At 34.9% G+C, this 19804-nt stretch overlaps 1 protein-coding gene across 1 annotated transcript in view; it reads right to left on the reverse strand.

The window, feature by feature from the left end:
* LOC145260588 (BTB/POZ domain-containing protein 7-like) overlaps positions 1 to 19804 on the reverse strand; it is a 328060-nt gene that overhangs the window by 109127 nt on the left and 199129 nt on the right. The window contains exon 3 of the mRNA XM_080118864.1: positions 17876 to 19036. Coding sequence (XP_079974990.1) covers positions 17876 to 19004 — 1129 coding nt within the window. The 5' untranslated portion in view covers positions 19005 to 19036. The remainder of the gene's footprint in view (positions 1 to 17875; positions 19037 to 19804) is intronic.

The raw sequence follows: 19804 nt of genomic DNA on the forward strand, positions 1-19804 counted from the left end.
ATTCCAAATTTCATGAGGGTCATTCCATTAGAACTGTGTCTACAAACGTTTTATAGAGGTGCACAAAATTCAAAATGGCGGCACGTAGTAATTCCTATAAAAACATTTTGATATTTCACAATATGGTCAAGTTTGGTATCTTGTAAAGTTATTTTAATGCTGATCAGTATTTACATAAAGACCAATAAATAAAATTTAAAAAAAATTCTGTTGATAAAACTGAATTTTCTTCATTTTTTTTTTTTTTTTTAATGCAACACGGATTTTGTTATGGAAAAAAAGTGATATAATTAGTGTTGGGACAGTTAATTGGAATCTGGGAAATCAGAACTTTTTGAGGTACGAGAATACGAACATTTTTCCATTGCTGGTACTAAAAGATAAAATGAGTAATATTTATTTTTAAGCCACCAGCAAAAATGAAACCTAATAACATAAAAAAAATAATGTGGATTTAATTTAGCTGTGTGAAAAAAAAACATAAAACATGCCCTTTTTTTTTCTGTCCAGTCCTTCAGTATTGACAAATCTGACAAGAAAGTGCTAAAAGGTATTAAAAATACTTTGGTTTTTCGATAAATTAGTGGATTGAGTGAAAATTATATTTTCATGTAAATTTAAGATATTTTTACTACTTATTTAAAAAATTTTTTTTTAAATAAGTCTCCAACAAAATTCTCTCTCCAAGACAAAAATGATATTTTGCATTTTTAATGAATACTGTCGGAATTTCAAATGAGATATTTCAAATATTTTCTTGCAATCTTATAGAACATACAATTCAATGAGTGGCATGTCTATTTCAGAGAATGTTTACTGTCCTGTCATGTTAGAGTTAATATTATGAAATTACTTTCATTAGATATTATGTTTATATTTATCTTTATTTCACACATATCCTTGGACTAAGATTTGATAATTATTCTTTCTTAGATATAATACTTTTTCAAGTGTTCCATTTAAATGTATTCAGTCAGTAAGAGTAGCCTTGAAAATGTATGCTGCAATCCCTTTAAAATTCATAAGAAGAAAGTAAAAAGTTTCAGGAAAATATTTGCTGATAAGAATAGACAAATTAAATTAATCCCTGGTAATTTGCACACAATGTCGAAAAAATGTTTTTTTTACATCAGCTGAGTCTTTTGATGCTGTTGTTTCAACAACAGATGAAGATCGGTCACAACCAGCTGAAGCCGAATCTTCAGACATCTTTTCTCCACGTTAAAAAACAACCCCGGTGTCTAACTGTCCTGTGGGGAGGCATTGTAAATAGGTACTGCTATTGAATGAGTCACTTTCAATTATTGGTGAATCGCCAGTAAGCGACAAAAACTTGGAAAACATACCATTTATGAAAAGAAAAAAAATCGAAAAAATTACAGGAGCAATATCTGATAGAATCGGTATAATTTCATCAAACATTTCTCATGAGGAATCAACTAATACAGAACAACGAAACTTTGAAAAAGAAATTATTACTCAGTTGAAAGAGAAGTTTGCAAGTGAAGAGATCATAAAATTCAAATTCTGACCATACTTCCAAAAAGCTGGAGTCTAAGCAAAATTCAAACACAATTTGGCACTACAATGTACATGGCGAGACAAGTAAAAAACTTATGAACGAAGGAATTTTAGCTTTGCCAAATACACGAAAAAGTAGATTCCCACAAGATACAAGTAATAAAGTGAAACAGTAAGTGAAGTCAGTCGAGTGATGCTTGGAAAAAAATGATTACAAGACTGTTTTAAAGGATGGAAAACGGGTTCAGGAACAAAAATATCTTGTTGTCTGTAACTTGAAAGAGGCATTTGAATTATTCAAATCAAAGAACCAAGAGAAAATAAGCTTCTCTAAATTCACTGACAAAAGAATGTGTGCTAGCAAGTGGTGCTGAGACTCATACTGTTTGCATCTGCACAATCCATCAGAATATGAAATTGATGATCACAGGATCTCATCTTGTTAAACTGACTGAAGCAAAAAGTTATTTGACAGATTAATACAAACTTGCTGTTACATGCAATAAAATATTGACAAATTGCTACAATCCATTTTAATTTTTATTCATGAACTGAAACTAACTTCCAAAGTATTCAATTTTTTTTTAGTGAAATAACGATTTAAGCCAGTTTAAATGTTTCCAAATTCCTATCAAATTTTGATCAAAATAAAATAATTTACTCTTTTTTCAACTGTCGAGAAATTAAAATGGCCGACTTGCTTACAAAGAAACCGAATTGCATTCTGATGGATTGCATTTCATAATTTTTTAAATAGGATTTTAAAAGTTTCGTTTTATTTTATGACATTGCATGTTCGATTAATTAATAAAAATAACCCAATGTGTAATCATCAAAGTAACATGCGAGATATGCACCCTATGCGAAGTTGTTTCAATTTTATTATAAAGAAACAAAAAATGAAGTTGTTTCAATTTTATTAATATAAAGAAACAAAAAATGAAGGCCTTGAGAAAAGAATTGATGATTCACAGCTGTGAAAATAGTGTAAGCAAATCCAATGAGTAAAATCCAACACAAGCATGTTTCAATTGAAGAAAATTCACCAAAAATACAAAAAAGAAAAAAGTAGGTGTTTGAAAGAAAAGAAGAAATTAGACAATTCAGCTAAATAAAAGCAATGGCCGACATTTAACCTTTGTGCTGAGTTGGTGCTTAAAAAATAATTTTTTTAATGCGTTTCCAAATTTAGAGTTAAATTATAGGCGTTTGTTACCCCCTCCCAACAACAACACCAAAATAAGGCAATATTTTGAATTAAAAAAATATCACAAGAAAACAAAGAAAAAAATAAAGATAATGAAAATGTATGCGTATATATATATATATATATATATATATATATATATATATATATATATATATATATATATATATATATATATATATATCCAACATATAAAGGTATCTACTGGATACTCATAGTCAGACTGAAATAGCAATCTATTTTGATTCGGACTAGCCTATTTTTCCTTTCCTTTTTTCATTATATATATATATATATATATATATATATATATATATATGGTGTCCCAATAAAATGTATACACTCTTCAAATGACCATAAAACCAACATTTATTATCATAAAGAATAGTTTCATATATCAAAATACTGTGAACAAGTATAGAAACCGGCTAATTATCGAAAGTGTTCAAATTATTGGCCATTGTGGTCCAGGAACAGCTTACAATGCTAACTGATTGAATTGAAAACGTTCCTAATCAGTTCAATTGGTATATTGACATACCCTCTTTCAATGGTTGCTTTCAATTCATTCATTGTAGCTCGTTTTGAGGTGTGAACCCTGTGTTTAACATCTTCGTCCTAACTATCTGCTTCGCAGGTGACTATCAAGATATGCTCTTACATCATGATGATAGCAGAGAAATGCCATTCTTTATTCCTAAACATCTCTTGGGAACATGGTATAGTGTATTCCTGTAGTAAGTTAAGATAATTTAAAGAGTGTATACATTTTGATAGAACACCTTGTATATATAGGGCGGAACAATTCCAGTTCCGGACCCGTGTCAAAGTGGTGATTGAAGGCGGCTACATTGAATAGATGTCAACTCTACTACATAATTAAGTTTTAAAATAAAGCTGTAGTGTTGTTGTCTTTAGGGCAGCAAATTTATCATTCCACCTAAATTCTGTCATAGCGAATTTATAAGTATACATTATACCATCTATGTCGCAGAGTGTCGTTTCCCGTCAGATTTCCACAAAATTTTAGATTGATTATTTTTCTTTTACGACATATTAACCATTTTCAGGTTATTTAATGCCAAATCCAGGAATTTTGAAAAAAGTTTTGCTTCAAGTTCTTTATATTTTCAAATATTTATTCATGAAGCTTGGTTTTGTTGTTCTACAGTATACCAACACTTTTGGGGTTATTTAATGCTTAATCCAGTAATTTTGGAAAAAGTTTTTAGTATATATTTTCGAATCATTGGTCAAAGAAAAAAATTAAAACTTTTTTATCCCCATTTTTTTTGGGGGGGGGGGAGTTAAAAAGCTTATTAATCAGAATATGGTAAAAATTGAGTTTAATTCAATAATTTCAACTCAGAATGACTTAATACATTGATGTCACAGCAGCTCTGGTTATGACAAGATATAAATACACAATGAATTACATTTGGAAAATTCCAAGGAATACAAACTTGTTTAATCAAATTAGACATGCATCATTCGATGTTATTGATTTTGCATTAATGCATTATAATAAAAACTAGCCTGGGTGCCCGGCGTTGCTTGAATGTTTGGAGATGTGTGTTGAACAAAAAAAAAAAAAAAAAAAAAGGTGGTACTAGGCAGGCAGGCTTGGACCTGTACCGCGAAGGAGGAAAAGAACATGAAACCCCACCCCCGAAAAATGTGACGTCTTTGCCATTGCATCCATTGCCAAACCAGAGTGGCGAAGGTTTAAATTAAGGCTAGTCAATTGAAACGAGCGGATGACTTTCGAAAATATCGGCGAAAAAAGCGACCCTCCCCCTCTTTGTAGAAAAGTGCCCAGTTGAAGGTAAAGAAATTAATGTTTTTAGCCAATTTTTCGATATTTGTCGTCGAAGGGTTGAGCTTCAAAATAATCTTTATCTTGTGGAAATCTGTTGCCTCTGTTGAAAGATTTAGGCAAACATACAAACATACATACATTTAAACAGACAGGTTAGATTTATATTATAGACTAGCGGGGGGGGGGGTACTCGGCGTTGCCCAGGTGTTTGGAGGTGTGTGTGTTGGGGGGGGGGGTAGATCAAAACAACCCTGTTAAAAAAAAAAAAAAAAAAAAAAAAAAAACGTTGGCCGGATGTTTGGAGGTGTAAAAGAAAAAAAAAAAAAATTTTAGTAGAAAGGTAGGCTTGGACCCCAAACCTTTGATGCAGAGGTGGAAAGGAAATGGAAAAAAAACCCTGCGACCTGGGAATAGATGAATTGATAAGCGTGTTAAGTTGACGTTTATAAAGCGAAATTAACAGGTGCGAGAACGTTAAGTCGCGTCATGTTTGACCTAGTTTTGCGCTGGAAGGCAGTTTCTGTTTTTCCCCGCTACGTGGTGATCAAAAAATATCTCGAAAATAGCTTGTAAAAGTCGGGTAAATTAAAGATAGCTGCGACCCAAGTTCCTTAGTCGTAGATATTATTATTTAGACAGCATATAAAAAGTTTTAAGGAGCGAGCCAACCGAGAACCATGGCGAAAAGAGCCTTGTGTAGACATACACAAAAAGCGAACACACATACATACACATTTTCGCTTTTATATACATAGATGACAATGATCTGTATGAAATGTGTGAATTCAATTGGTTTTCTCAAGGTTAGATGCTGTGCATGACCTTTTTTATTGTAGACGAAAGTAATATCATAGCTAACAGCTGATAATGGAACCATTGAACAAAGTTCAAATCCCAGTGAAGGCAGTTTGTATTCACTTCACAAATATCTTTAGAAAAAGATATGAATCATTCTCTTATCAGTTATAGAGACTTAGTTTGTTTTTTTGTTGTTCTTATATGTTGAACATAAACTTGTGAAAAGGTATGAATTATCCCTCATCCAACCAAATGTATGATTTAAGTACTAAAACTATTTTCCTAACAATTTACAAAAGGAAAACTCTTAGAAAAATAGTTCCTAACATTGAAATGATCATAAAGATTAATACACTGTGTGATGTAGTCACGTAATTGATTACATAATATTTTAATTTATATTTTAATTTTAAAATGAATTCTTATACTGAACCAAAAATCATCAATATTTTGTTTTACTTTTATTTAAACTTATTGTCAGCAAAGATTTCTGTACGAAAAGAGAGATTTATTTTTTATTTATCATCCGCATAAAGGCGGAAATAAAGATAAAGAAAGGCGAGATTAAAGAGGAAAAGAAAAGGCGAACAGCTGTTTAAAAAAGAGAAAAAGACAGAAAAGATCTGAAAAAAAAAAAAGAAAAAAGAAAGATGAACACCCATTCAGAAAAGAAAAGGAAAAAGATAAAAGAAGGGAGCACGGCGAATTTACTTTATGCTTCTAACCGAGGCAGACGAGAAAATACGAAGGTAGAGAAGGAAAACAAATGGGCATCATTTGACGGCGACAAGCAAGGACTCTTCCCCAGCGAAACCAGACGATAACTATCACAAAATGTAAGAGCCAAGAACAGAAATGGCGAATTCTTCCACCATTTTTAAATGAAACGAACAGAAAATATTTCTTGACCGGCATCAATGATATAGAGACTAACAGTAAATGCTTGCTATATATTGACATCTTAGCAGACGATAAATGAACAAATGAAGAAATCGAGGGCGAAATCCCGCCATATCTCCCAGAATGATTACAAATGATATGAAAGAATAAGAAATAAAAAAATATTTTTTCAACCCCGCAAAATATGAATATTGACCCAGATAAAGAAAACATGAAAATCCAACTCTCATATATTAGAAAAGAAATACAAGTTCGTTCTCTCTCACAAATTTTCATGGACCTTTTGATATGACGATTTTCGCTCAGTGGATTTGATCTAAAAATAAGTCTCTTGTCTAATAACTTAATTATTGTTTTTTTTTTTTCTTCCCTTAAGTTACATCTATAATCAATATTTAATAAATAAAAAATATATTGTTCGATGATGTCATTTCTTGTTTTTGCTTGTGTTCATCATTTCTATATTTTTCTTTTTATCTGTGTCTTAAGCCCGAGATTATCCCATCCTTATGTTTCACTGTCATTTTTGCCATGAATCCCGGGGAATTTATTTATCTTATTTTTTTTTTTTTGTCAATTGTTACATTCGATTTTCAGCAGTTCCCAGCGAAATCAATATGTATTGTAATAGCTGTTAAACAAAATAACCCAACACTTTATTATAATGGTAAAAATAAGTTTAATTATTAGAGACTAGGTTAAAAAGTCTGTTGCTATAGGTTTTACAATTGACAATTGATGCATGAACAGAAGTGCAGATACACAGAAATCTTTGCTTTGTATATAGACTAGTATGGCTACCCAGTATTGTCCCAGAAGGGAAAATATGAGTGAGAGTGATAAAAAAAGTATGAGTAGATCTTCTCTCACCATTACACAACGAGACGTCGATGTCGTGATCACAGAGACCGACACGTCGATGCCGTGATCACAGAGACCGACACGTCGATGCCTTGATCACAGAGACCGACACGTCGATGCCGTGATCACAGAGACCGACACGTCGATGCCGTGATCACAGAGACCGACACGTCGATGCCGTGATCACAGAGACCGACACGTCGATGCCGTGATCACAGAGACCGACACGTCGATGCCGTGATCACAGAGACCGACACGTCGATGCCGTGATCACAGAGACCGACACGTCGATGCCGTGATCACAGAGACCGACACGTCGATGCCGTGATCACAGAGACCGACACGTCGATGCCGTGATCACAGAGACCGACACGTCGATGCCTTGATCACAGAGACCGACACGTCGATGCCGTGATCACAGAGACCGACACGTCGATGCCGTGATCACAGAGACCGACACGTCGATGCCGTGATCACAGAGACCGACACGTCGATGCCGTGATCACAGAGACCGACACGTCGATGCCTTGATCACAGAGACCGACACGTCGATGCCGTGATCACAGAGACCGACACGTCGATGCCGTGATCACAGAGACCGACACGTCGATGCCTTGATCACAGAGACCGACACGTCGATGCCGTGATCACAGAGACCGACACGTCGATGCCGTGATCACAGAGACCGACACGTCGATGCCGTGATCACAGAGACCGACACGTCGATGCCGTGATCACAGAGACCGACACGTCGATGCCGTGATCACAGAGACCGACACGTCGATGCCGTGATCACAGAGACCGACACGTCGATGCCGTGATCACAGAGACCGACACGTCGATGCCGTGATCACAGAGACCGACACGTCGATGCCGTGATCACAGAGACCGACACGTCGATGCCGTGATCACAGAGACCGACACGTCGATGCCTTGATCACAGAGACCGACACGTCGATGCCGTGATCACAGAGACCGACACGTCGATGCCGTGATCACAGAGACCGACACGTCGATGCCTTGATCACAGAGACCGACACGTCGATGCCGTGATCACAGAGACCGACACGTCGATGCCGTGATCACAGAGACCGACACGTCGATGCCGTGATCACAGAGACCGACACGTCGATGCCGTGATCACAGAGACCGACACGTCGATGCCTTGATCACAGAGACCGACACGTCGATGCCGTGATCACAGAGACCGACACGTCGATGCCGTGATCACAGAGACCGACACGTCGATGCCGTGATCACAGAGACCGACACGTCGATGCCGTGATCACAGAGACCGACACGTCGATGCCGTGATCACAGAGACCGACACGTCGATGCCTTGATCACAGAGACCGACACGTCGATGCCGTGATCACAGAGACCGACACGTCGATGCCGTGATCACAGAGACCGACACGTCGATGCCGTGATCACAGAGACCGACACGTCGATGCCGTGATCACAGAGACCGACACGTCGATGCCTTGATCACAGAGACCGACACGTCGATGCCGTGATCACAGAGACCGACACGTCGATGCCGTGATCACAGAGACCGACACGTCGATGCCGTGATCACAGAGACCGACACGTCGATGCCGTGATCACAGAGACCGACACGTCGATGCCGTGATCACAGAGACCGACACGTCGATGCCTTGATCACAGAGACCGACACGTCGATGCCGTGATCACAGAGACCGACACGTCGATGCCGTGATCACAGAGACCGACACGTCGATGCCTTGATCACAGAGACCGACACGTCGATGCCGTGATCACAGAGACCGACACGTCGATGCCGTGATCACAGAGACCGACACGTCGATGCCTTGATCACAGAGACCGACACGTCGATGCCGTGATCACAGAGACCGACACGTCGATGCCGTGATCACAGAGACCGACACGTCGATGCCGTGATCACAGAGACCGACACGTCGATGCCGTGATCACAGAGACCGACACGTCGATGCCTTGATCACAGAGACCGACACGTCGATGCCGTGATCACAGAGACCGACACGTCGATGCCGTGATCACAGAGACCGACACGTCGATGTCTTGATCACAGAGACCGGGAGGTTGGTCTCTTGATCACAGAAACCGGGAGGTTGGCGTTATGATCAGAGAGACTAAGAGTTTGAGGTCCTGATCACAGAAAGTAAAAACTTTCCAGATCTGTGTATTAAATATTGTGTCAACAATAAATGCTGCAACGATGAACTCAATAGGCTGAAAAACTATAAATAATTACCCCAATGCAAACATTTATTTACAATTCCATGATATTACATTAATTTACATTAATAAGTATTTATTCAGAAAATAGACATACCACAAGAGAATTACTGCCATTCTAATTCTTTACATTAAGATTTATTAATGAGAAGTGATTCGTGGCCAAAGCAGTAATTAAGTGTGCAATTTATATTGCAGAAAAGTTGCATTTTGTATTTACAACCAGGGTTGCAGAGTCGGAGATTTTAGAAGCTGTTGACTTATAATATATTTGTTACATCTAATATAATTATTTCAGCATAGTCCACATTTACTTTTATCACTTAAATAAATTATTTTATTTTTACATTTCATTTTCTTATTTAATTTCACCTTCATTTTATTTTAATGTAATCATCCTATTTTTTATTTAATAATTTATGTAATTTTACAGTTTTATCTTTTACTTTAATTTAAAAAATGTTCTACTGTAGGTTTCAGTTGTAATCATTTATTACCCAATGTTCTACCAAAAGGAAGAATATGGAAACACCCTTTTTACTTTGAAAATATTAGAAAACCAAATGTTATAAAATATTTTATTAAATGATTAAAATAATTTTTTTTTTTTCTGAGACTTTCAGTGTAATACACCTTTTTCAAAGGAGGTTGTTGGCTATCGAGTTTGTTTTATTTTTCTATTAACCCCAAGGGATCAGCTCCATACAGAGAGAAGGATACGTCCAATGTTATTGCCAGTTGTTGTCAATCTGAAGCAATGTGTACGTTTGAGTGGCTGGTGCAAATTTAAACAAAAGGAATCTGGTCAAATCTTAGAAACATTTTATATTAGAAAACCAAATGTTATAAAATATTTTATTAAATGATTAAAATAATTTTTTTTTTTACTGAGACTTTTGGTGTAATGCACGTTTTTCTGTTTAATCATTTAATAAAATATTGTGTAAGAATATTTGGTTTTGTAAAATTTTCAAAGTATCCTTAGGAAATAATGTTTTCAAAGATTTTACCATATTCCTATTTACCCTTTTTAAATTTTTGTTATGATGTCATGGTTTGACAGATTTTAAATTAGTTGCTGTTAAATATTATAATAATTACTGAAAATGGGAGAGATGTCCTTTATTTTGTGCACAAGTGTCTAAAATTAGGCTGATTAATGATTAAAAATGCACAAGTAATTTGGTGAGATATTCTTGGTAGACTTGTCAGTACAAGAACCAGATAGGACGGACTCTCACAAACTCAAATCATATTGACTTTAATCAGAGTCCTATTAGGGGTTGGTAGGGAGTGATAACTGCGCATACATTTCTAGTAAGTTCAGCAATGGAATATTGAAATCAATTAATCAATAGAAAAACTATGTTATTTACTCATAGCTTTCAGAAAGTAGAGGTGGGAGGTATGATTGGTATAATGGAAATCAAATGCATAAGGAAAAGCAGTCCAATCAAAGTTCACCTCAATTGTATCTACTACACTCGTATATGTAATAATACTCTAGTATCTACTACACTCGTATATGTACTAATACTGTCATATCTACTACACTCGTATATGTAATAATACTCTAGTATCTACTACACTCGTATATGTACTAATACTGTCATATCTACTACACTTGTATATGTACTAATACTGTCGTATCTACTACACTCGTATATGTACTAATACTGTCATATCTACTACACTTGTATATGTACTAATACTGTCGTATCTACTACACTCGTATATGTAATAATACTCTAGTATCTACTACACTCGTATATGTACTAATACTGTCATATCTACTACACTTGTATATGTACTAATACTGTCATATCTACTACACTCGTATATGTACTAATACTGTCATATCTACTACACTCGTATATGTACTAATACTGTCATATCTACTACACTCGTATATGTACTAATACTGTCGTATCTACTACACTCGTATATGTAATAATACTCTAGTATCTACTACACTCGTATATGTACTAATACTGTCGTATCTACTACACTTGTATATGTACTAATACTGTCGTATCTACTACACTTGTATATGTACTAATACTGTCGTATCTACTACACTCGTATATGTACTAATACTGTCGTATCTACTACACTTGTATATGTACTAATACTGTCGTATCTACTACACTCGTATATGTACTAATACTGTCATATCTACTACACTCGTATATGTACTAATACTGTCGTATCTACTACACTTGTATATGTACTAATACTGTCGTATCTACTACACTCGTATATGTACTAATACTGTCGTATCTACTACACTCGTATATGTACTAATACTGTCGTATCTACTACACTTGTATATGTACTAATACTGTCGTATCTACTACACTCGTATATGTACTAATACTGTCGTATCTACTACACTTGTATATGTACTAATACTGTCGTATCTACTACACTCGTATATGTACTAATACTGTCATATCTACTACACTCGTATATGTACTAATACTGTCGTATCTACTACACTTGTATATGTACTAATACTGTCGTATCTACTACACTCGTATATGTACTAATACTGTCGTATCTACTACACTCGTATATGTACTAATACTGTCGTATCTACTACACTTGTATATGTACTAATACTGTCGTATCTACTACACTCGTATATGTACTAATACTGTCGTATCTACTACACTCGTATATGTACTAATACTGTCGTATCTACTACACTCGTATATGTACTAATACTGTCATATCTACTACACTCGTATATGTACTAATACTGTCGTATCTACTACACTCGTATATGTACTAATACTGTCATATCTACTACACTCGTATATGTAATAATACTCTAGTATCTACTACACTCGTATATGTACTAATACTGTCGTATCTACTACACTTGTATATGTACTAATACTGTCGTATCTACTACACTCGTATATGTACTAATACTGTCGTATCTACTACACTCGTATATGTACTAATACTGTCGTATCTACTACACTCGTATATGTACTAATACTGTCGTATCTACTACACTCGTATATGTACTAATACTGTCGTATCTACTACACTCGTATATGTACTAATACTGTCATATCTACTACACTCGTATATGTACTAATACTGTCGTATCTACTACACTCGTATATGTAATAATACTCTAGTATCTACTACACTCGTATATGTACTAATACTGTCGTATCTACTACACTCGTATATGTACTAGTACTGTCGTATCTACTACACTCGTATATGTACTAATACTGTCATATCTACTACACTCGTATATGTACTAATACTGTCGTATCTACTACACTCGTATATGTACTAATACTGTCGTATCTACTACACTCGTATATGTACTAGTACTGTCGTATCTACTACACTCGTATATGTACTAATACTGTCATATCTACTACACTTGTATATGTACTAATACTGTCGTATCTACTACACTTGTATATGTACTAATACTGTCATATCTACTACACTTGTATATGTACTAATACTGTCATATCTACTACACTTGTATATGTACTAATACTGTCATATCTACTACACTTGTATATGTACTAATACTGTCGTATCTACTACACTCGTATATGTACTAATACTGTCATATCTACTACACTTGTATATGTACTAATACTGTCGTATCTACTACACTTGTATATGTACTAATACTGTCGTATCTACTACACTCGTATATGTACTAATACTGTCATATCTACTACACTCGTATATGTACTAATACTATCATATCTACTACACTTGTATATGTACTAGTACTGTCGTATCTACTACACTCGTATATGTACTAATACTGTCGTATCTACTACACTTGTATATGTACTAATACTGTCGTATCTACTACACTTGTATATGTACTAATACTGTCATATCTACTACACTTGTATATGTACTAATACTGTCATATCTACTACACTTGTATATGTACTAATACTGTCGTATCTACTACACTCGTATATGTACTAATACTGTCGTATCTACTACACTTGTATATGTACTAATACTGTTGTATCTACTACACTCGTATATGTACTAATACTGTCGTATCTACTACACTCGTATATGTACTAATACTGTCGTATCTACTACACTCGTATATGTACTAATACTGTCATATCTACTACACTCGTATATGTACTAATACTGTCATATCTACTACACTTGTATATGTACTAATACTGTCATATCTACTACACTCGTATATGTAATAATACTCTAGTATCTACTACACTCGTATATGTACTAGTACTGTCGTATCTACTACACTCGTATATGTACTAATACTGTCGTATCTACTACACTCGTATATGTACTAATACTGTCGTATCTACTACACTCGTATATGTACTAATACTGTCGTATCTACTACACTCGTATATGTACTAATACTGTCGTATCTACTACACTCGTATATGTACCAGTACTGTCGTATCTACTACACTCGTATATGTACTAATACTGTCGTATCTACTACACTCGTATATTTACCAGTACTGTCGTATCTACTACACTCGTATATGTACTAATACTGTCGTATCTACTACACTCGTATATGTACTAATACTGTCATATCTACTACACTCGTATATGTACTAATACTGTCATATCTACTACACTCGTATATGTACTAATACTGTCGTATCTACTACACTCGTATATGTAATAATACTCTAGTATCTACTACACTCGTATATGTACTAATACTGTCGTATCTACTACACTTGTATATGTACTAATACTGTCGTATCTACTACACTCGTATATGTACTAATACTGTCGTATCTACTACACTCGTATATGTACTAATACTGTCGTATCTACTACACTCGTATATGTACTAATACTGTCGTATCTACTACACTCGTATATGTACTAATACTGTCATATCTACTACACTCGTATATGTACTAATACTGTCGTATCTACTACACTCGTATATGTAATAATACTCTAGTATCTACTACACTCGTATATGTACTAATACTGTCGTATCTACTACACTCGTATATGTACTAATACTGTCGTATCTACTACACTCGTATATGTACTAATACTGTCATATCTACTACACTTGTATATGTACTAATACTGTCGTATCTACTACACTCGTATATGTACTAATACTGTCATATCTACTACACTCGTATATGTACTAATACTGTCATATCTACTACACTCGTATATGTACTAATACTGTCGTATCTACTACACTTGTATATGTACTAATACTGTCGTATCTACTACACTCGTATATGTACTAATACTGTCATATCTACTACACTTGTATATGTACTAATACTGTCATATCTACTACACTCGTATATGTACTAATACTGTCGTATCTACTACACTCGTATATGTACTAATACTGTCGTATCTACTACACTCGTATATGTACTAGTACTGTCGTATCTACTACACTCGTATATGTACTAATACTGTCATATCTACTACACTCGTATATGTACTAATACTGTCGTATCTACTACACTCGTATATGTACTAATACTGTCGTATCTACTACACTCGTATATGTACTAGTACTGTCGTATCTACTACACTCGTATATGTACTAGTACTGTCGTATCTACTACACTCGTATATGTACTAATACTGTCGTATCTACTACACTCGTATATGTACTAATACTGTCGTATCTACTACACTCGTATATGTACTAATACTGTCATATCTACTACACTCGTATATGTACTAATACTGTCATATCTACTACACTCGTATATGTACTAATACTGTCATATCTACTACACTTGTATATGTACTAATACTGTCATATCTACTACACTCGTATATGTAATAATACTCTAGTATCTACTACACTCGTATATGTACTAGTACTGTCGTATCTACTACACTCGTATATGTACTAATACTGTCGTATCTACTACACTCGTATATGTACTAATACTGTCGTATCTACTACACTCGTATATGTACTAATACTGTCGTATCTACTACACTCGTATATGTACTAATACTGTCGTATCTACTACACTCGTATATGTACTAATACTGTCATATCTACTACACTCGTATATGTACTAATACTGTCATATCTACTACACTTGTATATGTACTAATACTGTCATATCTACTACACTCGTATATGTAATAATACTCTAGTATCTACTACACTCGTATATGTACTAGTACTGTCGTATCTACTACACTCGTATATGTACTAATACTGTCGTATCTACTACACTCGTATATGTACTAATACTGTCGTATCTACTACACTCGTATATGTACTAATACTGTCGTATCTACTACACTCGTATATGTACTAATACTGTCATATCTACTACACTCGTATATGTACTAATACTGTCATATCTACTACACTTGTATATGTACTAATACTGTCATATCTACTACACTCGTATATGTACTAATACTGTCGTATCTACTACACTCGTATATGTACTAATACTGTCATATCTACTACACTTGTATATGTACTAATACTGTCGTATCTACTACACTCGTATATGTACTAATACTGTCGTATCTACTACACTCGTATATGTACTAATACTGTCGTATCTACTACACTCGTATATGTACTAATACTGTCGTATCTACTACACTCGTATATGTACTAATACTGTCATATCTACTACACTCGTATATGTACTAATACTGTCATATCTACTACACTCGTATATGTACTAATACTGTCATATCTACTACACTCGTATATGTACTAATACTGTCGTATCTACTACACTTGTATATGTACTAATACTGTCATATCTACTACACTCGTATATGTACTAATACTGTCGTATCTACTACACTTGTATATGTACTAATACTGTCGTATCTACTACACTCGTATATGTACTAATACTGTCGTATCTACTACACTTGTATATGTACTAATACTGTCGTATCTACTACACTCGTATATGTACTAATACTGTCGTATCTACTACACTTGTATATGTACTAATACTGTCATATCTACTACACTCGTATATGTACTAATACTGTCGTATCTACTACACTTGTATATGTACTAATACTGTCGTATCTACTACACTCGTATATGTACTAATACTGTCGTATCTACTACACTCGTATATGTAATAATACTCTAGTATCTACTACACTCGTATATGTAATAATACTCTAGTATCTACTACACTCGTATATGTACTAGTACTGTCGTATCTACTACACTCGTATATGTACTAGTACTGTCATATCTACTACACTCGTATATGTACTAATACTCCCACGTGGTTGCATTTAATAAATCCATACAAGTTTGCTTTTATAGCATATCAACCCTTTTCAGATTATCAAATCTAGTAATTTGAGATTTTGAGAAAGGAAGGTTACCTTAATCAATATAACAAGATGTTGGTATGAAAAACTAATATGAAAAGCGAAATTTTCCATGCAAGGTTAGAATAAGAAAAAAAAAAAAAATTAAAGTTAAAGATTATGGATAGAGCTACATGTCACATGGACAAGAAGTCTGAAAGGACATGTAATGATGAAGGTAGTAAGATCTTTTCATTTTGACAAACTGAACTGAACTCTATATGAGGGCTTTTTTTCAAAGCAATCATAATAGGTAATGTGGGTAGGTAATGGTAACGGTATTGAGATCTAGACGTGGAGTACTTGTCAAAATTCCAATATATAGGTGGATACATATACACAGGAAGTGGCAACAGTATTGATAACCAGTTTAACATCCATTTCACATACTTGCATGCATTAGATGGCCTTTAGAAATTGATTTACAAACTAATCTATTTCTGGCCATTTATCCCTCTTTCTCCCAAGTCCATCTTTATCATTCCTTTGTATGTTTTGATAGGTCGTCTTCTGTCTCTTTTACCTCAGCTGTTCTACAGCTACTATGCCAAGAATTCATCTACTCTTTCAACATAGCCATACCATCAAAATCTATTTAGCTCACATCTCCCTATATGCTGCAGATTTCATCTTTCTCTGACCTCATCAATCTAAACCTGTCTTTAAGACTTTCATTACACATAAATTGTATCATTTTCATATTTCTTTCCATGAAATGCATGTCCTCAACTCTTATCGACCAGCTTTCACTTCACTGTGAGTGAAGAGCTCTACTGATTAAACCAAATCATAAATATCCAGAAATGATTCAAGGGAGATAAGTTATAATCCACAAATACTAACTTGTACAAATGTGTAAGGGAAATAAAAGCAAAATAAAGTCAGCTCTCATAAAATGTAAAGTATTAAAGCAAGTTTTTAGAGTAAGAGTGCAAAATCTGTCAATAATAAAAAAAAAAATATATATATATATATATATATAACTTTTTTAAGGTGAACAGTAGTAACTAAGTGAATGTAGGGGAGGATGCCACTACTTTCTCTGAATTGCTCCACTTACCACAGTAAAAAAATGGTACTTGATGTCTCTTTACTAAAACATTCAATATTATAAGATGTGGATCAAAGATGAAGAAAAAAAAATATTAAAATCTTACCTTGAGAAAGAACAGGAAAATCCAGAAATTGCCCTATCTGATATATTTCCATAGCTTCATCTGCGTGTGTGATATGCCCCCGTCCTGCAACCATAGCTTGTACTTCACTAAGACTGCACGTGCTTGTACTCCCACGCACAATTAAAGATAAATCCACACTCTCCATGTAGATGGCATGTAGCAGGACACGGGCATATCGCCGTGGAATGACGGATTCATCAAGCACAATCCGAGTGGGCGTATGCAGTGTCCGTTCTGTTATTTCCTCCCCGGATCGTGCTCGACGCAGCAATAGATTCCGGAAAAATGGTGATCGAGCTGCAAGAATAGCCTTGTGGCACCGCAGTTCATGTTTGCGAGACAGGTGATCGCCAGAGCAGGTTGCCTCTGAGCTGAGGTTTTCCTGACTCTCGGATCCATTGGTAAATACGAGAGTGGCATCACTGTAGTCACCCGTCTCCAACATCATTCGTAAGTCCTGTTCCAGGGGGTTAGGCATCCCAAATTCCTCCGTAAGCCGCATTATAATTTCTTCATTCTCTAGAGGAGATCCTTCTATTGTGAATTCTTCAGTGTATAAGTATCGGAGAAGGGCTGAAAAAAGAGGCACGTCAACACCTGGGGTTTTTAGCTTAATTGGAACCTGTGCTCCATATTCTTGGTACCGAGAAAGCAAATTGTGGAAAAAAGGACTCCTTGACACGAGGAGGGCTCGATGAGCAGGGAAACATGCACCTCGATAAATCAAGTCCACATCTGTACAGTACTTGTAGTCAAAGAGGGTGGAGAGGTCTTGTCGAATAGAATTGGCCAATGGCCGTGCCAGGTTGGCAGCAATGGCCAGTTCTTTGAGAATGGCTGCAGCCTCATACTCTTCAACTAGGCAACTAAGGTCACGAATGGACCATGTAGAGGTCAGCTCACGTAGTGCTTTTGAATAATCCACTGCTCGACTATGCCGTCGCACACGAATGAGCTTCTTCCGTAGCGTGGCAAATTTAGATGCTTTCTTTTTCTTCTCACGGGCCACAACATCACCATCGTTGATGATGTAGCCATGAGACATCCGATTCAGCGTAGATGATCGCGAGGGTGGCTGCGACCGATCTGCTGATACATTGGCTCCCATGATCACCTCTTTAGTTCCATAGCAACAAGTTTCTGAAAAAGAAAAGGAAATGTCAGTTAAGAATGGAATATTTTTTTTATTTTGATTAACTCATTTCAAGCTTTTTTTTTTTTTTTTTTTTTTTTTTTTTTAAATCAAAAATTTATAATTTTTTTCTTTCTATATTGTGTAGTGAATTTTTTTTTTATATCTTACCTCATTATGTTAAAATTGTTTTCATTTCAACTCAGGTTTAATATTTAGTAATAACTGAAGCTGAATTAAGAAATCCGTTAAACTACTATCATAAACCACCACGTAGCCTTCTCGTTATGTCATGATATACAATGCATGTTCTCAACCCTCAGCAGCTAGGTTTCACTCCCACCTTAAAAAGAATGTTTCTTTGTATTATTCAGACTACTACTTTGATCTTATTCTTATCTAAAAATTTCAGAAACAAAATGTCTCTTATTAAAGAATATTAAAAACAGTAAATTTAACTGGATTTATCTTTTTATTCAAATAGTATGATCACAATAAACATTAAGAATTAATTATATATTTCTGAAAAGAAAAATAGTCTTTAAATCTAATTTAGATGCAAAAGTTTTTGTTTTCAAGAAATTTATGAATGAAATGTCTATTATGTAAAACGTTTGATTTCAAGAGAAATTTATGAATGAAATGTCTATTATTTAAAACGTTTGATTTCAAGAGAAATTTATGAATGAAATGTCTATTATGTAAAACGTTTGATTTCAAGTAGCAAACTTGAAAAAGTGATACTGAGCTGGCAGTTTGTATACAAAGAAAAAAAA

This window comes from Euprymna scolopes, chromosome 36, assembly GCF_053919585.1.
Source record: "Euprymna scolopes isolate OS-2025 chromosome 36, ASM5391958v1, whole genome shotgun sequence".
NCBI lineage: Eukaryota > Metazoa > Mollusca > Cephalopoda > Sepiida > Sepiolidae > Euprymna > Euprymna scolopes.